This window comes from Bos mutus, chromosome 7 (genome assembly GCF_027580195.1).
Source record: "Bos mutus isolate GX-2022 chromosome 7, NWIPB_WYAK_1.1, whole genome shotgun sequence".
NCBI classification, from domain to species: domain Eukaryota; kingdom Metazoa; phylum Chordata; class Mammalia; order Artiodactyla; family Bovidae; genus Bos; species Bos mutus.
The window spans coordinates 50,473,956-50,496,222 of NC_091623.1; the positions used below are offsets into that span (position 1 = coordinate 50,473,956).

Consider the following 22,267-nt stretch of genomic DNA (forward strand, 5'->3'; position numbering starts at 1 on the left):
AGGGTTCTTGCCTGGAAAATCCCAGGGACGGGGGAGCCTAGTGGGCTGCCGTCTCTGGGGTCGCACAGAGTCGGACACGACTGAAACAACTTAGCAGCAGTAGCAGCAGCAGCGGGAGACCAGGGCTTGATCCCTGGGTCAGGAAGATTCCCTGGACAAGGAAATGGGAAGCCACTTCAGTATTATTGCCTTCAAAATCCCCATGGACAGAGGAGCCTGGTGGGCTAAAGTCCATGGGGCCACACAGAGTTGGACACGACTGAAGTGACTAACATGTTCAACATGTTCAATAAATACCCCACAATGACTCTTATGTATCTGATCCCTGCTCTAATACGATGCTTGGCAAGAACTTCCATTATGCTGTGTTTGGGAATCAGCCTGGGGTTGGGGGCCCTGGCTAACTCCAGAAATTATTCTTTCTCCTGGACACTCTTCCCATCATGACTGGGTGTGGGCTGTGGGGGCTTCTGGCCTGACCAGGCCCAAACTAGAGTGGAGACCCTGTAGATGATGTCTCAGACCTTTGTCGCCCTTGAAGGAGTCAGAGATTATCCCCTTTCTCCTTCTCATATGCCCAGGTGTCCTGCTCCCAGAGCCCCTGACACCCCTGGGGGCTGAGCACAGAGTCTCTGAGAGTTTCCAGCGGTAGCTCCAAACCTACAAGTCCTGCCCACATGAGAGGGACCTGGGGCATCACTTAAGAGAACTACCACACAAAGAACTATCCTGGGGGCTCAGGCAAGTTGTGTGGACCCAGGTCAACTGGGGGCTGACATGGTGCGGAGGGAGTTGGAAGGTCAGGACTGGAGCAGGCACCTCAGATGTCAGACAAGATCAGCACTTCTACCTGCCCTGGCGCGGACCACTCTTTTCAGAGGCAGGGCTGGGTACAGCTGGATGAGAAGTGAACTCAAATCTTCCCTCAGGCACTCTGCCCTCTGGAACACCCTGGTCCCTAATCGAGAAACAATGCCCACATCTTCAACCCTCTGGACCACCAAGTCCCCCTGAGGCTGGGTTCTCAGAGCCAACAGAATCTGTGGGAAGGGCCACTGTGTTCCTGTGGATACCCGTGGGGTCAGCACTACCCCACAGGCATCTGCAGATAGGAGGCCAGGTTGAATCTGCCTCCTGTCTAGGGCCCAGGGTCACCAGTTTGGATACTCAGGAGAGACAGGGCTGCTGAGAGTGTATCAATTCTGACACACACGTCACAGGGCCAGTCACAACCACTGGGACGGGGAGCAAGGCTGTACCACATACCGTTGCCTTTGTCTGAGCGCTGCGGGTGGCTGTTGACAGCACTGGGGACCCCGTGAGTGGCCCACCGTGTGTGGGCAATGCCAAAGTGGGTCTCAAACTCCACTTTTAAGTCCATGCTGTCTTGTTCTAGATGAAGGAAAAATGTTTGCCACACTTTAAAAATAAGCATTGACATGATGCTGTTACCTAAGGTGGCTTCATTAAATGGAGACACATCAGCCACACCAAAAGTACATTCCATCATAAACCACAAAGGCCCCATTCTGGGGGTTTCTGCCAGACCCTTGCATTACTTAGTACTTATCAATAACTTAACTCACTTACTTGAAATAAACTTACTTTAAAAATAAAATTATAGGTCCTTATCATAAATGGGAAAGCAGTATTATTGGCCAGAAAAATTAAAATATACAAGTACTAAATATTGAAAAAAATTCTCAGAGCACCATCACCTGAAATAAACCATCCCATGTTCTGTGCAACAGTTTTGCACATGGTTTTAACCCTCCTTCAATTTTTGCATGCTTGAATAGGTTAAATTTTTAGTCTCCAATGCTGTTGGAATGAAAGATTTTTAAAGTGACCTAGGCTATATTTATTACTCTCACTTGGCAAGTCTTCCACTTACTGTAAAGTTCTTCATCAAGAGCTTTGACATTTCCTCTTTTCTTGACTAGCTGGATATGCCTTTCTTTGACTTCATTATTATTTCCATCAATTGCCACACCTGTAAAGTAAACATGATCTTTGTATTGGAATTTGTTTTGTCTCTCACACTTCATTGTAGGGAGCAACCCAGGGTGAGGGCTATAGAACTGAATTTATTAGTTCTCATTCTTTAGGTTTGCAGCCCAGAAGAGAACCAGACAGTGTTAGAATATCAACTTGGAAACAAGAGGCTATGCCTGTGGCAGTGCTTACCAGCAAGCAGGGAATACATGCCTAGAACCCCTGCTGCGGCCGCTAACCCAGGATAACTCCTGGAGGCCTGCCTGCAGGAGGTATGCCGCCACATCAGCCACCAAAGGCAGTGGGCTCATTTAAGAATGCTTCTGTGTTTTGCATTCTGCTACCTTAGCAACAGTGTTTCCACTGCACTAGTGTTCCTGCAACCTTTCATCTTGCTTTCTATTAAGAATTTATGGTGGTGGTGTGGTTTAGTCGCTAAGTTGTGTATGACTCTTGCGACCTCATGGACTATAGCCTGCCAGGCTCCTCTGTCCATGGGATTCTTCAGGCAAGAATGCTGGAGCGGGTTGCCTTTTCCTTCTCCAATTAAGAATTTATAGGGATATATAATTATCTGGCTCTTGTTTTCCTCCTAAGGCTGCTTAATTAAAAATGGGAACAGACTAAATAGCCACCTCTTATGTGGATGGAGAACTGAACTGTGAGATAGCCATCCAGAAGAGTACTGTGCAGTCACTTAGATTATGTTAGGCAGCACTGAGGATAATGGAAAATGAAGAGGCAAGTGAAAGAAGAATAAAAAATTACAGAACTGCATAATCGTAATTAGGTAAAAACAATAAATAACTGCATGACGCCTCTACTGTCCCCAGACCCCAGATGACCAGAAGAGGTATTGATATTGATGGGGGGCGCTTTTGATGGATTTTTTCTTACCCTAGTTTTTCCTTTCTATTTTTCTATAGAAATTTTCAAATTTCTTTAATGAACAAAAATTATATTTGCATGGTGGTCTCCTGCAGAGCTTACCTGCTGAGTCATAGCCTCTGTACTCAAGCCGCTGCAGGCCCTTGATGAGGGTTTCAAAAATCTCCTTCCTTGTCCGGGGGACTCTGTAATTCATGTAGGCAAAGATTCCTGTTAAAAGAGGGGGAAATCATACATTTTCAAAACACTTGGTTCATGTTTAGAAGAAAACACTGCTGGGGACACAGACACCACTGGAGGTGCATCACCAGAGAGCTTCCTCTGACTGCAGAGGAAGGTGTGGCCTTCCCCAGACACAATGGGAGAAGAGCCGAACTCCCTTCCTGCTTCTAGAAGGGCATGGTATGCAGTCCTCCTGCAGTGACTAAAGAACCCATGAAGCCTGTGAAGAACACACACACACACAGCACGGCCTTGCGATTCCATGATTTCTCCGATGGACATACTTGCAGAAGACATCGTTCACTGTGGCAGAATTTATAACAGAAAAGATCAGCAAAACAAAGCAACTACCTACGGACACCCGGCAGTCCCCACTACATGAACTCCTTGGTTTGCACCGAACACTCCTGGGAAGAGTGATAAGGAGATCACCCCAGCCTCCTGCCACAGGTAGGAGCAGGGGCTGGGGCCTTAGTTCCACTTTCCACTTGGCCTTGTGGCTTGGAGCATTACATTCAACAAGCACTACTCTTATACAATCAGTTCAGTTCAGTTCAGTCGCTCAGTTGTGTCCGACTCTTTGCGACCCCATGAATTGTAGCACGCCAGGCCTCCCTGTCCATCACCAACTCCTGGAGTTCACACAAACTCATGTCCATTGAGTCGGTGATGCCATCCAGCCATCTCATCCTCTGTCATCCCCTTCTCCTCCTCTTCCAATCCCTCCCAGCATCAGAGTCTTTTCCAATGAGTCAACTCTTTGCATCAGGCCATCAGTCCTTCCAAAGAACACCTAAGACTGATTTTCTTTAGGATGGACTGGTTGGATCTCCTTGCAGTCCAAGGACTCTCAAGAGTCTTCTCCAATACCACAGTGCAAAAGCACCAATTCTTTGGCGCTCAGCCTTCTTCACAGTCCAACTTTCACATCCATACATGACCACTGGAAAAACTTGGCCACTAAGTTTTGGCCTTGACTAGACCGACCTTTGTTGGCAAAGTAATGTCTCTGCTTTTGAATATGCTATCTAGGTTGGTCATAACCTTCCTTCCAAGGAGTAAGCATCTTTTAATTTCATGGCTGCAATCACCATCTGCAGTGATTTTGGAGCCCCCAAAAATAGTCTGACACTGTTTCCACTGTTTCCCCATCTATTTCCCATGAAGTGATGGAACCAGATGCCATGATCTTCATTTTCTGAATGTTGAGCTTTAAGCCAACTTTTTCACTCTCCTCTTTTATTTTCAAGAGGCTTTTTAGTTCCTCTTCACTTTCTGCCATAAGGGTGGTGTCATCTGCATATCTGAGGTTATTGATATTTCTCCTGGCAATCTTGATTCCAGCTTGTGCTTCTTCCCGGCTACCGTTTCTCATGATGTACTCTGTATATAAGTTAAATAAGCAGGGTGACAATATACAGCCTTGACGTACTCCTTTTCCTATTTGGAACTAGTCATTGTTCCATGTCCAGTTCTAACTGTTGCTTCCTGACCTGCATACAGGTTTCCCAAGAGGCAGGTCAGGTGGTCTGGTATTCCCATCTCTTGAAGAATTTTCCACAGTTTATTGTCATACACACAGTCAAAGGCTTTGGCATAGTCAATAAAGTGGAGATAGATGTTTTTCTGGAACTCTCTTACTTTTTTGATGATCCAGCGGATGTTGGAAATTTGATCTCTGGTTCCTCTGCCTTTTCTAAAACCAGCTTGAACATCTGGAAGTTCATGGTTCACGTATTGCTGAAGCCTGGCTTGGAGAATTTTGAGCATTACTTTACTAGCATGTGAGATGAGTGCAATTGTGTGGTAGTTTGAGCATTCTTTGGCATTGCCTTTCTTTGGGATTGGAATGAAAACTGACCTTTTCCAGTCCTGTGGCCACTGCTGAGTTTTCCAAATTTGCTGGCATATTGAGTGCAGCACTTTCACAGTATCATCTTTCAGGATTTGGAAGAGCTTAACTGGAATTCCATCACCTCCACTAGCTTTGTTCGTAGTGATGCTTTCTAAGGCCCACTTGACTTCACATTCCAGGATGTCTGGCTCTAGGTCAGTGATCACACCATCGTGATTATCTTGGTCGTGAATAGCAAGCATAAAATCATCTCCTGGTCCCACAGAGAACCCTTATCATCAAGGAAGGCCTATCAGTCAAGATTTTGTTTGGCTTTATTTTCAGCATTTATATATCAAAACAAGATTTTCCCAAATAGGAAAAAAGTCATCATGTTGGTTCTTTTCAAACTCCTCCACTCCAGTGCTTGAGACTGTGAACCCTAGGTCTGTGTCTGTCTTGCTCTGGGAGTGTTCCAAAACATCATCTCTCTGTCCTTTTGCCCTACATAGGAAAACTTGCCTCTCTCACAGTTCAGCTCCAACCCCACCTTCTGGGGCAGGCTTATCCGGGCCCTGGCCAGAAGTGTTCGCTTGCTCTGGTGGCTGCCCAGTACTCTTACATCCCGAGACAGCTAAATATCCTGACAAAGTCACAGGCAGGTGCTTCTATCTTTATATTTCTTACTGTGTCTTGGCACATGGTCCTTGTTCAATAAATGTACGTGGAATAGTGTAGAGTAAGGAAATAAGGGTTAGTTGCTCAGTTGTGTCTGACACTTTGAGACCCCATGGACTGTAGCCTGCCAGACTCCTCTGTCCATGGAATTCTCCAGAAAAGTATACTGGACTGAATTGCCATTCCCTTCTCCAGGGGATCTTCCCAATCCAGGGACTGAACCCAAGTCTCCTGCATTGCAGGTGAATTCTTTTACTGTCTGAGCCACCAGGGATGCTGAACAAAATGACCACAAATCTGTATTAAGAGTCCATTGATGGATGAATGCACAAAGAAACCATAGAATATATATATATGTAATATTAATGGAATATCATCCAGCCATAAAAAAGAAAGAAATCCTGCCATTTGTGACAATATGCATGAATCTTAAGGGCAATATGCTAAGTGAAATATATCAGACAGAGAAAGGCAAATATTGTATGATCTCACTTATATATAGAATCTAAAAAAACGAACTCATGAATAAAGAAATCAGATTAGTGGTTTCCAGAGGTAGGGGGTAAGGGGTGAGGGAATTAGGTGAAGGTGGTCCACAGGTACAAACTTCCAGTTCTAAGATTAATTCTTTGGATGTAATGTACAGCATGGCAACTACAGTTAATAATATTCTACTGTATATTTCAAAGTTGCTAAAACAGCAGATCTTAAATGCTGTTATCACAGTGAAAAAATTTTAATTATGTGAGGTGATGAATGTTAATTAATCTTACTGGGGGTAATCATTCTGCATTATGTATATACATGCATGAATGCGTGCTGAGTTACTTCAGTCATGTCTGACTCTTTGCAACCCCATGGACTGTAGCCTTCCAGGCTCCTCTGTCCATGGGGATTCTCCAGGTAAGAATACTGGAGTGGGTTTTGCCATGCCCTCCTCCAGAGGATCTTCCTGACCCAAGGATCAAACCCGCATCTCTCATGTCTCCTGCATTGGCAGGCAGGTTCTTTACTGTTAGCATCACCTTGGAAGCCCATGTATATACATAAACAGATACATATATAACACATACCAATACATATATACGTATACAAATCACTATGTTGTGTACCAGTCAGTCCTAAATATTCATTGGAAGGACTGATGCTGAAGCTGAAGCTCCAATACTTTGGCCAACTGATGAGAAGAACTGACTCATTGGAAAGACCCTGATGCTGGGAAAGACTGAAGGTAGGAGGAGAAGGGGATGACAGAGGATAAGATGGTTGGATGGCATCACCGACTCGATGGACATGAGTTTGAGTAAGCTCTGGGAGTTGGTGATGAATAGGGAAGCCTAGTGTGCTGCAGTCCATGGGGTCACAAAGAGTCAGACACAACTGAGCAACTGAACTGAACTGATATTGTGTACCTTAAACTTACACAATGTTATATGTCAACTATATCTCAATAAAACTGGAGAAAAAATTTGCCAAAGATAAACCTTGGAGAGGGCAACCTGCCAGCATATAACTGAGGACTGATAATGATTATATAGCAAACCACTCATGTGATATTTCTGTGATGTTTCTAGATTATATTCAAGTTAATACTGTATAAATGAATGAATGATTAAATTTCAATTAAGTAAATATTATATTCCACTGACTCGATGGATATGAGTTTGAGCAAGCTCCAGGAGCTGGCGATGGACAGGGAAGATGGCTGGACAGCATTACTGATTCATTGAATGTGAACTTGGGCAAACTACGGAAGATGGTGAGGGATAGGCAGGCCTGGTATGCTGCAGTCCATGCAGTTGCAAAGAGTCGGATACGACTGAGCAACTGAACTGAAATGAACTGAAGCAGTAACAAGGGTCACATCACATGAAATTTAACTTGCTAAAATTAATCTAGACACAGTCAAAAAAAGATCATAAAATTATACAGTGCTAAATATTATATTTTGCATTTCTAGGTACTGTATGCTACTGTATATAGGATATATTTGCACACAAGTATTAAGATGCAGGATTTATATTTTAAAACATGCGCAGTGTGCTTTCTGAGAAGTTACAGATGTTTTCTTTTAAAAATGGCCAAGGATAATTTTGGTAGTCAGTTATTTTTGTCTTCTAGGTCAGGTGAGAAGCACTTCCCCAGCTAAGCATCTGTGCTTCAGGAGCTCACAATTTATCCTATACTTCAAACCTAAACATGTCTGGCCAGAAGATGTACTTTTGTCAACTTACTTAAATATAAAAAAAGACCATTACTTTTTAATGTAAATTTTTAACAGCTCTATTATGATACAGGGGCTTCCCTGATGGCTCAGTTGGTAAAGAATCTGCCTATGATGCAGGAGACCCAGGTTCAATCCCTGGTTTGGGAAGATCCCCTGGAGAAGAAAATGACAACCAACTCCAGTATTCTTGCCTGGGAAACCCCATGGACAGAGGAGCCTGGCAGGCTACAGTCCACAGGGTTGCAGAGTTGGACACGACTGAGCAACTAAACCACCACCGTTGGGATACAAGTCATATATTGTTGTTCAGTCGCCCAGTCATGTCTGACTCTTTGCGACCCCATGGACTGCAGCATACCAGGCCTCCCTGTCCCTCACCATCTCCCAGAGTTTGACCAAGTTCATGTTCATTGCACCAGTGATGCCATCCAGCCATTTATCTTCCTTCTGCTCTCAATCTTTCCCAGCATCAGGGACTTTTCCAATGAGTTGTCTGTTCACATCAGATGACCAAAATACTAGAGCTTCCGTATCAGACATTCCAGTGAATATTCAGGATTGATCTCCCTTAAGATTGACTGATTTGATCTCCTTGCTGTCCAAGGGACTTGCAGCAGTCTCCTCCAGCACCCCAGTTCAAGGCATCAGTTCTTTGGCATTCTGCCTTCTTTACGGTCCAGTTCTCACAACTGTACCTGACCACGGGGAAGACCATATTGACTATACGGACTTTTATCAGTAATGTCTCTGCTTTTCAACACATTGCCTAGGTTTGTTATCGCTTTCCTGCCAAGAAGCAATTGTCTTCTGATTTCATGGCTGCAGTCACAATTCACCATGATTTTGGAGCCCAAGAAGAGGAAATCTGTCACTACTTCCACTTTTCCCCTTCTATTTACCATGCACTAATGGGAGTGGACGCCATGATCTTAGTTTTTTTAAATATTTAGTCTTAAGCCAGCTCTTTCACTCTCCTCCTTCACCTTCATCAAGAGGCTCTTTAGTTCCTCTTCACTTTCTGCCATTAGAGTGGTATCATCCGCCTAGTGGAGGTTGTTGTTTCTCCCACCTATCTTGATTCCAGCTTGTACCTCATCCGGCCCAGCATTTCTCATAAGTTACATACCATAATAGGATACACTTGAAATAGTGTATAGTACAATGGTTTTTAAGTATATTCACAGAGTTGTGTAGCCATCACCAAAATCTATGATTAGGTAAAACTTTTCATAATATTAACTTTTCTGGGAAAAAAAAAAAAAAAAAGGCAGGAAGTTCCCTGGAGGGATATAGTGAAATTCCAGTCAATGTAAAGAGCACAGAGCTATGAGAGATGGTTATATGAAGGACGGAGCAACTCACTAAACCATTTTTGTATCTTTTAAACTGCTAAACTTTCCTTGCACCTTGGGAATCGTTCTAGAATTATACCTGCACCTCACAAAACAGAGCTAACAGCCACTGCAAATGACACAAAGGCCCACCCACAGGCCAGTTCTTTTAAATCCAAAATGCTCTTCCCAAAGAGTGCTGTATGGCTCTGCTCTCCAATTCCGCCCTGTAATTCCCCTTCCTCTGGGTCACACTTCACTTCTGAACTCATGTCAGGCACATATACATCTCTGGCTCTGAGATCTGCCACAGCCTCCTTGGTTGCGGCTGCCTTGACTGCTGCTCCACAGTCCCTGATGGGCTGGAAGAAGCTGGAACGGCTAAAGGGTCCTGGCCCTCAGGAGCACCAGCTGTGTCCACACCCAGTTGGGAGGCTTGGCAGCCACTCAGACACTGTTTGGTTGATTACTGTGGTGAGAGGTGTTGCCAAGAAGTGGTTTTCAAGGTTTTTGCGCAAGAAGGCATAAATCTAACTTTTAACATGAAATCTCTAGCATACCAACATGTGTTCAGTAAGTTCTTTTAAGCACTGTTTCTCTCCTCTGCTCTTGGCTGCACTCTCCCTGCATGCTACCAGATGAGAGCGAATAAACCAGCACCTCCATGAGGCTCTTACTGTTTTAAAAATAATGAAATAGAATACAAAGCTACTTTCTTAGGAATCTTGCTTGTTATTCATGTCCGATTTCCCTTCTGGAATCCCTTCCATCAGCACTAAGAGCTGCAGAGAGAATCCATTTTTTACCCATGAAATCAGTTAAGATTAACCAGTTTTTGACAATAAGAGTTTAAATTTGTGCACTGTCTTGGAAGGCAATTTGCAATCTCTCAAATTAAAATGTACACATCTAGTGATCAAGCTTCTGCGCTTCTAGGAATGTATCTAAGCAGATATCTGTGCTGAGATTGAAGTGTGCATGTATGAAGATCATTGCTCAGAGCTGTTTGTAGTAGCTGAAGGCTGGGGACAGCCTGATGCCTGGCAGGGCGCAAGTAAGTGATGGCGCAGCCACACACGGCCACTGCAGGGCCACAGGCAGGCAGCCCTACACAGAGCATAAGGGAAAGCTGTGTGTTCTCTTGGAAAACAAGCTACATCTCCAAGATGTGTCAAGCGAAAAAGTGGCCTGCAGAGTATGTGTAAACTATCTAAGGTGGGGCAGGAAGACACGTAGAATATTTCTGGGAGACCCAGGGGCCTCTGATGAGGATGCTGGACAAAAGGCAGACATTTCTTTTCCACTGCATATGTCCTTTTTGTACAGTCAGGATACTTTGCTGTGTGCCTGCATATAGTATTTTACTAGATGCTGCTATATATATTGAGAGTGGTGGGTAGATTGTCATCTAGCCCAGTTCGACCTCACCGTAGCTCCCCAGCTCTGCTCACCTGGAGGAACAGTAGCCTCAGCAAGGGAGAAAGCACTGTCTTACAGCCAGTCTCATATGGAAAAAGACAGCCACCTGAGTGACTCCTCTTTCGCCTGCTCACTAGTCTGTGACAGTGAGAAGCACAGAGGTAACAGCTACCACCTGCGGCCTTTGCCAAATATTGATTTCAAATCCCAGCCCACCCCTTGTTCTGTCTATGTGGCCTGGAGCAAGTCACTGAGCTCCCAGGGGAGCATGGGGATGGCAGCACCTACTTCCCAGGGTTGTTGAGAGAATTCACAGGAGTCTTTGTAAAGCAACAGGAACAGTGTCTGCTGCAGAGTAGTGCCTGTGTCTGTGAAAACGGAACAGGCAAGGAGCTTCTTCCTCCTGGGGAGCATGTGGCACAAATGCAGGTATGCACAGGGCATACAAGAAGCTCTTGAAAAATGATTAAATAAAACCACAAGGAAAATAGTACCATTTTAGTTATTTGTTTTTGGCTTTCTCCTTGGAGAAATGATGGTTAAACCAAATGTGTGATCTGGTGACAACTTGATTAAGATGTAAATCATCCCATACACATTTCTCTGACCCACAGGGGCCACATCACTGAACTAGGTGCTGCTGAGACGCACCAGTCAGGGGGCCTTGCAGGGCGAGTCATGAGAGGACGTGGTACACAGGGACCACCCCCCTGTTCAGGAGATTTGCAGGCAGAGAGGCCAGGTGCTGAGAGATGGGAAAGGGGCAGAGGACTCTGGGACTGGCTCTCTGAAGAGGTGGCTTCAATTCATCCTGCAGGTGCCAGCTGACAGGTCGCCCACCTGGCCTATTGCAGGCTGTCTCCTCTCCCAACTTTTAAAAAGTCACATACCCCTTTATTTCCCGTATAGCACTTCCCTTCTTGTCTTCTGTCTGACTCCCTTCCAGATTATAACCTTCATGAGGATGGAGACCACACCTGTCTTGTTTATTTGTCTTATCCATTGCTTATTCATTGCCCGGAACCCAGAGCAGAGCCTGGTACATTTTAGATGCTCAGTAACTATTTTTTTGAATGAATAAATGCATCAATAAATGAACAGGTTTAAGGAGTTGATCTTAGAGAAGGTGACCTTTGAGCTGGGCTGGAGACAGCCACTCTCAATACACAAGCAGCGAGAAGCCCAACGTGTAAACACTGGGGACAGAAAGGCCAGAGAGGTAGGTGGTGCTGAGCCTGATGTCCCTGCGTGTTAGCTCCTTTCACCAGGGCAGGAAGGCACTGCTCCTGTGGTAATCCCAAGACAATCAAGCACAAAGACATATGCCCCAGCAATACCCACCCCCAGCTACCGTGTACTTTGAGCATCCTAGGGCTGGAGTGGACAGCCTTCTAGATAAATGGACCATGTCCTGGGGAAGTATCCCAGAAGGGGCTGCAAAGTAAATCACAACCATTACTACAATCAGTTATGAAGCCTTCCCATGCGTCAGTCGCATTTTATCTAAACCTCACAATGCCTATGCTCAGGCTGTGGCTCCCACGGACAGACAGGGCATTTCTGGCTCCAAGGCCAAAGAGTTGAGCAATTCACAACTAGGTGTACCTGACTGCAGGCGGCTCAACACTGCTGCCCCCCAAATTAGCATAAGACCTGTCTCAGAATCCTAGTTAGGAGATTCTAAATAGTTGGCAGATGGGATTTGGCCTGTGGGGAGATGCCCACCTGGCTGCTGATGGACACACTCAGAACTCCCAGGTGGGGTCCAGACCATCCTGATACACTCTCCCCTGACCCCTAGGAGGTCAACCCCTCCATGGGACACTCCTTTTTCTGACTCCAGCTTTCTCTTCCCATCCAGCCCCCTCCCCACAGGGCAGAGGCAAGCCACAGCAAGGCTGGTTCTCACTACATACCTCCCTCTGTTGCCCAAGAGGGATGGCAAAATCCCTCCAAGTTGGTTGGAGAAATGCCCAGGCCTGGGGCAGAGGCTGCCTTGGCCCAGGATATACCCACTGCAGCTCAGGGTATATCCTGTGCCCACTCTGCCATCCTGGCATCCAGAGCCTCCAAACAGCTTTTCAGAGTCTTTTTAAAAAATTTTTATTTAATTGGAAGATAATTACAACATTGTGATGGTTTTTGCCATACACTGACATGAATCAGCCACATGTGCACATGTGTCCCCCCATCCTGAACCCCTTCCCACCTCCCTCCCTACCCTATCCCTCTGGGTGGCCCCAGAGTACCAGCTTTGAGTGTCCTGCTTCATGCATCAAACTTACACTGGTCATCTATTTTACATATGGTAATATACTTGTCTCAATGCTATTCTCTCAAATCATCCCACCTCGCCTTCTCCCACAGAGTCCAAAAATCTGTTCTTTACATCTGTGTCTCTTTTGCTGTCTTGTATATAGGGTTGTTGTTATTGCCTTTCTAAATTCCATATATATATGTGTTAATAGACTGTATTGGTGTTTCTTTTTCTGACTTACTTCACTCTTGCATAATAGGCTCCAGTTTCATCCACCTCATTAGAACTGACTCAAATGTATTCATTTTTATAGCTGAGTAATATTCCATTGTGTATATGTACCACAGCTTTCTTATCCATTCATCTCCTGATGGACATCTAGGTTGCTTCCATGTCCTGCCTATTGTAAACAGTGCTGCGATGAACATTGGCGTACACGTGTCTCTTTCAATTCTGGTTTCTTCGGTGCGGTGTGTATGCCCAGCAGTGCGATTGCTGGGTCATATGGCAGTTCTATTTCCAGTTTTTTTAAGGAAAGTCCACACTGTTCTCCATAGTGGCTGTACTAGTTTGCATTCCCACCAACAGTGTAAGAGGGTTCCCTTTTCTCCACAGCTTCTCCAGCATTTACTGTTTGTAGACTTTTTGATGGCAGCCATTCTGACCGGCATGAGAGGGTACCTCATTGTGGTTTTGATTTGCATTTCTCTGATAATGAGTGATGTTGAGCATCTTTTCATGTGTTTATTAGCCATCTGTATGTCTTCTTCAGAGAAATGTCTGTTTAGTTCTTGGCCCACTTTTTGATGGGGTTGTTCATTTTTCTAGTATTGAGCTGCAGGAGTTGCTTATATATTTTTGAGATTAATTCTTTGTCAGTTGCTTCATTTGCTATTATTTTCTCCCATTCTGGAGGCTGCCTTTTCACCTAGCTTATAGTTTCCTTCATTGTGCAAAAGCTTTTAAGTTTAATTAGGTCCAAACTGTTTATTTTTGCTTTTATTTCCATTACTCTGGGAGGTGGGTCATAGAGGATCTTGCTGTGATTTATGTTAGAGAGTGTTCTTCCTATGTTCTCCTCTAGGAGTTTTATAGTTTCCAGTCTTACATTTAGATCTTTAATCCATTTTTTAGTTTATTTTTGTGTATGGTGTTAGAAAGTATTCCAGTTTCATTATTTTACAGGTGGTTGATCAGTTTTCCCAGCACCACTAGTTAAAGAGATTGTCTTTTCTCCGTTGTATATTTTAGACTCCTTTGTCAAAGAAAAGATGTCCATAGGTGTGTGGATTTATCTCTGGGCTTTCTATTTTGTTCTGCTGATCTATATTTCTGTCTTTGTGCCAGTACCATACTGTCTTGATGACTGTAGCTTTGTAGTATAGTCTGAAGTCAGGAAGGTTGATTCCTCCATTCCCATTCTTCTTTCTCAAGTTTGCTTTGGCTATTTGAGGTTTTTTGTGTTTTCAGGGTCCCACTCTTAAAACTGATAAGAAGAGTGAGAAAAGGTTCTAAAGGGAGAAAAACACCGATAAACACAGAGGGACTCCAGAAGAGACTACACATGTGATGCGAGATAGAGACAAGCCCTTTGAGAGGGACTGTGGCCCCTTGGCCCAGCCCACCTTGGGGGTCTGCGAATTCTAATGCTCCCTTCAAATATGGCTTGAGAGATTATCTAGGGACTCAGGACCAAAGACAGCACAGAGGTCCATCCATGAAGGCAGGGGTGCTTCAAACCTTCAGGTGAATTTGTTTTTATAACAATGACCAGATGGAGGGGCAATGTTTCTGGATTTCTAGCCAGAACTAGGATCTCTGAACTCTTGGAACCTACCCCTATGGTGTAGGGGTACCAAATGGGGAGAGGGGTCATTTGGGGCTTGGACAATGAGGGAAGAAGGTCTAAGTCCACAGAGGGTGGATTGGGGTCCATATTCTGATTCTGTGGCTATAGTTTTTGAAAACCTCTCCATCTTTCCAAGGATCAGCTTCTCAATGAAAAGCACTGCCCTATGATTGAGGGTGGACAGTCCCAGACAGAGTACCACCACCTGTACCTCACACAGGGTAGGGGCTTACTCCATTAGGGCTATGTCACCACTCAGCCAGGCTGGCATCCTCCCGTCAGAGGTTGCTCTTTCCACTACTACCAATAATGCTTTTCTGAATTGAAGCATCTGATGTCCTTAGTCCATGAGCCTCATAGAGATTAGATAATATTCTGAGTCCTAAACTGGAAGACACGGCCAGTGAGATCTCTGCCTCATAGAATTCGTGTGTGTGTGTGGTATGTGGGGTGTGTGTGTGTGTGTGTGTGTAAGAGAGTATGTGTGTGTTTGAGTGTCAGGTATGTGTGTTGGGTGTGTATTGTGTGAGTGAGTACCTGTGTGTGAGTTTGTGCTTGAGTGTCAGATGTGTGTGTGTGTGTGGCATGCCAGGGGAGGTAGGAGTATACTTTTCCAGGTGAGGCCTCCCAGGATGGAGGCCACCAGGCCAAGAGCAAGGGCTGCGAGAGGGGGCTTTGGACTCTCTGGATGTCCAGGCCTCCCTCATGCAGACCAGGGAGGCTACTTTATTCATGAAGCCCGGATGACAATTCCTGCTGCTTCCCTGCAGAGTGAGAGTAAAGTGAGTAAAGACGGAGGTGTGAAGGAAGCACGAGATCCCACAGCTGGGTCCTCAAGCAGAGGCAGAGGAGCCCCCAGGCCTGGCTCAGGGTCAGGAGGGGGTTGGCTCCTCTGGGGACAGCCTTACCCTACTTCAGGCCTCCTCGGGACTCCCAGGGTTAAAGTTACTACAGCACTTGAACCCCTGGAATAATAGGAGACTTTGCTTTCCATGGTAAGTGTGAGCAAGGCATTTTTCTTTTTAACAAAAAACTCGTGGTGTCCCTGTGCCATTAGCATTTCACCATTTCACCAAAACAAAGGGGAAGCAACACATAAATACTCTGTACTGAAAAACTTTCAAGAAAAAAGTTCAAACTGTCATATTTGGCTAAACTGTTTTTTTTTTTTTTTCTTTTCTTTACAGTGAAATATTTCCTTTGAAAATTAAAGGGGCAGATGACTAGATGAAATTACTTGGCTTTGCATCTAATGTATCTTCAGAACTTTCTCCCAAGAGTGTAACCTCAAGTTCCTATTCCTTCATAAGCAAATTTTTGCTAAATATAAAAATAAACTCAATTTAAAAAGCCCCATTTGCTAATCTTATATCACAAAATCTCCAGAAGGTTTCTCGGACCTTGGGAAACCCCTGATGAATAAGACTGATGGGGAAATGGCATGATGATGGAGAGGAGGAGGAACAGGAGCAGGAGGAGGGTAGCAGCCTGTGCAGAGCCCCTGCTCTGCTGGCCTCACTGCAGCCCTCCACATGAGAGTGCCAGAAAAGTCCCACAAGTAGGGGCGCTGGTGTTCGGAAGCTCCTAAGACTGGCTCCTAAGGACCAACTGTGTGCCTCTCTTCCCAGTGCTAAGCTCAGGGACCTCATATTTGATGACCTACCTGAAATCAGCCATGGTAAGAGTATTCTTACCACAGAAACTGATGAACTAAAGAGCTAAAGAGTTGTTTAACATTTATCTGCACATCACTGGGTAGGGGGTTCTGTTTCTCAAGATTCCTGTGACTTGGAGAGGCAACAAGCTAGGTGACTTGACCCCCGAGTCTGTGCTCTATCAACTCAAGCCCAGTCTCTTCTGAGGTATCCATTCATGAACTGAACTGTTACAAGGAGGAAGGGAGTGTCAAATATGACAGGGTTCTGAGAGCCGAAAGAACTTTGGGACAGAAAGATGAGCTCTCCTGAGTCAAGTAATCTCCCTGACTTGCTGTTTCCTCAGCTAAGACAAGAGGCAAGCAAACCCCCGTAAGCACCTGACAAACTCTCCTGAAAGACCCCTGTGCAGATGGTGTGTGTAGTGTGTGTGTGTGTCCTGGCCTGCCTTGATTCTGGGGAATAAAACCATGCCTGTGTCTTGCAGAAAGAGGTAGATGAAAAGGGTATTACCTACATGCGTGGAGAGCAAGATGCACATTATTTATATGACATGGGAACTGACTTTTAGAGAAAGTATGAAAACTACTTGGTCCAACTGGGTATGTAGCATGATGCCGGTGAAGGAAGGGATATTTAACTGATGCCCATGTTCACCTCCTGACTGCAGTGGCTCTAGTTTGAGAGTGGAGTGCTGGGACCAGAGGAGTTGGGTGTTGACCAGGAGCTCTCTGGTCAATATGCTTCTGGCTATCTGGACAATCTGTGGCTACATGGAATCGGCAATACTGGACTCTTCTTAGGGAAAGCATCTGAAAGCAAGAATCCAACTGCAATAGGATGAATAATGGCCCACAAAAAGGTTACTAAACATATATGGTTATAGTAGGAAATGGCAACCCACTCTATTACTCTTGCCTGGGAAATGCTATGGACAGAGGAGCCTGGAGGGCTACTGTCCACGGAGTTGCAAAGAGTCGGATATGACTGAGCACAAACAGACATATATATGAAGGACAGAGAAGATTTAAGAATTCACAGACAGGACACGCAATTCTTTCTGTCATATCCCCACGCATGCATGCCACCATGCCCTTGCATATGCTGTGCCTTCAGTCTGGTATGCCTAGCACCCTCTTCTCTCTGCAGAGCTCATTCTTGAAATCAGGCCTGTGGCACTGTCCCAGGTCCCTCCCTCTCTTCTGGGGAAATTCAGTGTCCCTGTCTCCACTATGCTGGGGTCCCAAGCTCAGACTGCATGGGGGCCATCAGGTAACATCTGTGAGTGAGGCAGCTGAGTCATTGTGGGAGAACAAGGGAGTCTGCACCTGTCATTCCAGGGGCCACTGTAAACTATTCAGAAACACAGACTCAGAGTTGCTCATCTTTTTTCAAGGGAAGTCAAAATCCTACCTAATTATGTGAAATTTCCCTATTGTGTAGCTTGGTAACTACAGTAATTAAAAAAATAAAGTTTCTGTTTCTACACCAAACAGAAAGATGTCTGTCCGCTGGTCTGGCATGGGGCTGCCAGGCTAAACTTCTCAGTTCACTGAAACTTTGAGGGTCATCTGCATACTGCGCGAAGGGTTGACTACAACTGGGTCTAGCTTCCTGTAGGAGAAGCAGCAAAGAGAAGGGGGATCAGGAGCCACTGTGAGCCTGGTCATCAGCAACTGATAAGGAAAGACCTCTAGTTCAACTCCTGCTGACCCCTGCAGAACCAGCTCCAGAGATCTGAGCTCTGAGATGGCTTTAAGGTGGCAGATCCCAGTGGAGCCACAGCCAGTCCAGAGAAAACAACTGCTCAAAGATGTGCACAGATTTCCCTGGGCCTCAATTTCCCCAAATGTAAAGTGAAGAGGGTAACTGGTTTATTCCAGGAGCACCTTCGTGATTTTTGCACTACCCTGGTATCAAATGCACAATCATTTCTTGAATATCTTTCTATAAATTTGACAAAAGTTCCAAAACTTAAACAAGTTCATTACAAAAGGAAAACAAACATAAAGGAAAACCAGTATCACTTGCCATATACATACAGACCATACAATAATCCAAAAAAACACTAACAAACCAAACCAATGGGTTCAATTCCAGCCCACTATTGCTGTAAGCTCCGAGCCCAGGACAGCTTCCTCTGCGCAAGAATCAGAAATATGTAAAAGACACATTGCTATCGCTATCGCTAAGTCATTTCAGTCGTGTCCGACTCTGTGCGACCCCACAGACGGCAGCCCACCAGGCTCCGCCATCCCTGGGATTCTCTAGGCAAGAACACTGGAGTGGGTTGCCATTTCCTTCTCCAATGCATGAAAATGAAAAGTGAAAGTGAAGTCACTCAGTCGTGTCCGACCCTCAGCGACCTCATGGACTGCAGCCTTTCAGGCTCCTCTGTCCATGGGATTTTCCAGGCAAGAGTACTGGAGTGGGGTGCCATTGCCTTCTCCGAAAAGACACATTAGCGCCCAGCTAAGACTTTCTCTTGGCTACAAGAAAAGGAAACAACTTTCCCAGGCAGGAATTCCACAAGACTTGACTTCACTGAGGGCTGGAGGGTGGGGTGTACCAGTGTGGAGCCCTGATGGGTTAGTTACAAACCAAAGCTGGGATGGAAGTTAAGGTGGTTGTAAGGGCAGAAGGGCATCTGAGAGGAAGAAGGAGGGAGAGGCTGCTCATGTTAGAGGGGCAGGCCCAGTGGGCGGATCTCAGTGTACCAGTCTGGCTCTAAGACCACCAGGGGGCCAAGGGCCTTGAATGTCACACTAAGGAGTTTGGAACCCAAAGCCTTTTGGCAAAATTGCCACCTTTGTCTTCTCTCTCTCCCCAGGAATGGCCTACAGGCAGTCCATTATATACAATACCAATGATGCCCAGGAATCTTGACATTTTTGCTGAGAGTTACGGAATTTAAATTGATGTCTGTTTGGCCTGGGGCAGGCTGCATCCCAAAAGTCGGCTGCCTGCTCCTCCATCAGTTGGTCCTTTTTCACTTTTACAGGAGCTCCTGGCCTCAGAAACAAGGCCTGTACAGACTTTGGCCCACAGCTCACCGCTGGCACACTCCACCCCAGTAGCCCTCAGCAAAGTCAGACAGAGGCCTTTCATGGCTTCAAACGTTCCAACAGGTCCTCCACCCACAGGAGGCTGAAATGGGTAACTGAATCCCACTCAATTGAAAAAAAAAAAAAAAAAAGGCACAGTGACCTTTTGTCCCAGCAGAAGTTCTCAGCCCTGTCCCCAGCAGGGAGGCGACCCAGCAGAGAGAGTAAGGGATCGGTGATGCGCGCGCCGGGCCGGGCCGCCCTCCCCACCGTTAAGGGGTCACCGCGGTACTCAAGAGGCGGGGGCCCCAGCCCTCTCCCAGTCTAGGGCTTCTTCCAGATTCCGCCCGACGCTCGGGGGTTGGTGTTGCTCCTTCCCCGCGCCTCGTCGAGCGCTTTTTGCAATAAAGGGGCGACAATACGGAATCCACCCTTCTAGGGACAAGAAGTTCACTTTGGGACGCGAGGAGGACGCACAGGCCCTTCCCGAGCGCACCAGGGGCCGCTCCCCACACCACCGGGGCGGAGCAGGTGTGGTCGCCTCTCCTCAGTTGCTGGAGATGGAGAGGCGGGATGGGCACCCCGAGCCCGGGGAGCACGCTAGCTTGCGTTTGGCCGCCTTTGTGGGAGATTTGGGGGCGCTTTCCTCACTGCACATGAGGTGCAGAGGAAACACACCTCTGTGTTTCGAGGGCCCAGGACAGGACCAATTCCCTCCCCGCTGTGGGATGCAGACTGGGGTGAGGCGACCCCCTCCTTCACCCCGCAGTGGGACGACCAACTCGGAGGCAGGCCCAGCCCGCGAGAGCCCCTCGTCAGTCGGCGCCCCGATTTCGCGCCGCCTTCAGTCCCAGGCACCGGGCTCTCGGGCCCAGGCTGTGAGAGGCTGGGACTCCGGAGCCCGCGGCCGCCGCGGCGGTGGGCGCTGCACTCACCGCACATCTCGGCTGCTCCTCGCGCCCCTCCTGGAACCCGGCCTCCGCTCGCCGATAACCGCCGACACTCCCGAGCGCGCCCCGGCCTCTGGCCCTTATAGCGGGAGCCCGCCGCCAGAGGCGGGGGCGGGGCGGGGCCTCTTCCCGCCTGTCCGCTCCCCATTGGCCGCCGGTTGTCGTGACAACGGCGGGCACCCCGCCGCCCGGAGTCTGCACGCCGCAGGCGAGGGGCGGCTCCCCGGCTGTAACACGTGGGTCCAGGAAACAGGTTGGTGGTCGCAGCGAGCTTCCTGAGTTCAGATCGAGATGCAGGGGCCTGAGTCGCTCTGTGCTTCAGTTTCCCCGTCTGTAGAATGGGCATAGCAATGAAACCCACCTCCCGAGATGTAATGTGGTGTCATTTAATCAAGTGTAAGTCACAGAGCCCTATGTCCCGCATAATAAACCGCATTTCGAGTGTGCGTCCCTCTGCGCGCTAGATCCCTCAGCGCACAGGTAGGCTCAGAGATGGAATGGGACTTTGCCAAAATCCGGCAGCGGGGGCGCTGTCAGAACTTGAACCTGGGATTTACTGCAGAGCCGGAAATCGGAGGCCGGGATTCCCCAAGAATTGAGCAAAGCTGGGGGAGCCCAGGAAGCCACCCAGTCCCGGAGGTGTGCTGGCCCACTTCTCGGCGCAGCTGGCCTGCGCTCGGCCGGTCTAATCTCGGCAACCTTAATCTGGCCCCGCAGTGAGTCACCGAAGCCTGAGTTCCTGACCTTCCCTTCCTCTCCTTTCTGCACTTTCAGCTTGGTCTCCCGAGGAAGGTCACGAGAACTGGCCCAACATTTGCGTACTTTGAGGCCATCTGGTGTTTTTTATTTTACTTAAAAAAAAAAAAAAATCTGAAATTCTAAACAGATACTCTTCAGTCGTATTGGGGGCGGCGGGGGGGGGGGGGTGGGCCGGAAACGAAGCTTTCTACGTCTTGTCTAGAACAGTTTTCCTGATGTAATCTGTCTCTAGCATCACAAGACTCTGCAGGCCCTGGCAGGAGGAAGTGTTTATTGTACCCATTGGACCTTTGAGAAAACTGAGGCTGAGCAACAGTGAGGAGGGGGTTGGTGGAGTAAAGCTGCTGGAAAACAGGTGGTTTTCAGGAGCTGCCACATGTGCTTTTCCCCCTCCACAGTGGGCTGTCACTTTCACTCACTCCTTCCCTCTTTCCTGAGCAGGAGGCTTCGTGCCTGTCCTAGTAGTAGGGACCAAAAGATGAGTAAAAGTAGATCTAGCTTGGGCCCTCCTGGTGCTTACAAAGTGGTGGGGAGGCAGACACTTAGTCCAGTGTCACAGAGAGCTGGGCAGTTCCAGGTGGGATATAGGGAGAGGGGACAGACCTGGCTGATGTGGAGGGTGCCAGGCTGCCTGGAACTAGGCAGGGGCTGGAGCTGCTGCAAGTGAGTACAGAGCTGGGGCAGTTGCCAGAGGAAGTCAACAGACTCAAGAAGGGAGGTACTGATATGTACAAAGATCCTGTGGCTGAGGGCTAGAATTTGAGTTGGGAGATGAGGCTGTTCTGCCCCAGACTGACCTCCACCCTCTGTAACTGAGGTGGGAATAGGGTGATATTATTAGGCCCTCTGCTAGAACCAAGACACCAGGAGCCCTGAGGTCCTAGCAGGGTCCACATCTGTCCCTTATCCTCCCCAGGAATTCACAGCTCCCTCTGGTGAATGGCATGAATGCTAGGACCCCTGTAGAGGTATCTGCAGTGCTGCCCTGCTTTGGGGGCCAGTCCCTGGGAGACTTTTGGGAGGACAGTGGCCTGGGGCTGGCCACATAACCGATAGGTAACTTGGGTGTTGGTTCAGGGATCAATGTGTGGCCCATGCTGGCCCCTTGACAATCTGCTTATGGACATGAGGGAGGTCAACATAAAAGATGAGCTTGTCC

General features: G+C 47.1%; 1 protein-coding gene and 1 non-coding gene across 2 annotated transcripts in view; one reads left to right on the forward strand and one right to left on the reverse strand.

Moving 5' to 3' along the window:
• The window catches only part of GFPT2 (glutamine-fructose-6-phosphate transaminase 2), a 45,626-nt gene extending 24,991 nt beyond the window's left edge, over positions 1-20,635 (reverse strand). Inside the window, exons 1-4 of the mRNA XM_070373503.1 lie at positions 20,335-20,635; positions 2,986-3,093; positions 1,895-1,993; positions 1,267-1,392 (exon numbers count right to left, since the gene is read on the reverse strand). Coding sequence (XP_070229604.1) covers positions 1,267-1,392; positions 1,895-1,993; positions 2,986-3,093; positions 20,335-20,497 — 496 coding nt within the window. The 5' untranslated portion in view covers positions 20,498-20,635. The remainder of the gene's footprint in view (positions 1-1,266; positions 1,393-1,894; positions 1,994-2,985; positions 3,094-20,334) is intronic.
• On the forward strand, positions 7,920-7,991 carry TRNAH-AUG (transfer RNA histidin (anticodon AUG)). The gene has a single exon. It is a non-coding gene; the product is annotated as a tRNA-His (tRNA).
• Positions 20,636-22,267: the final 1,632 nt, after the last annotated feature.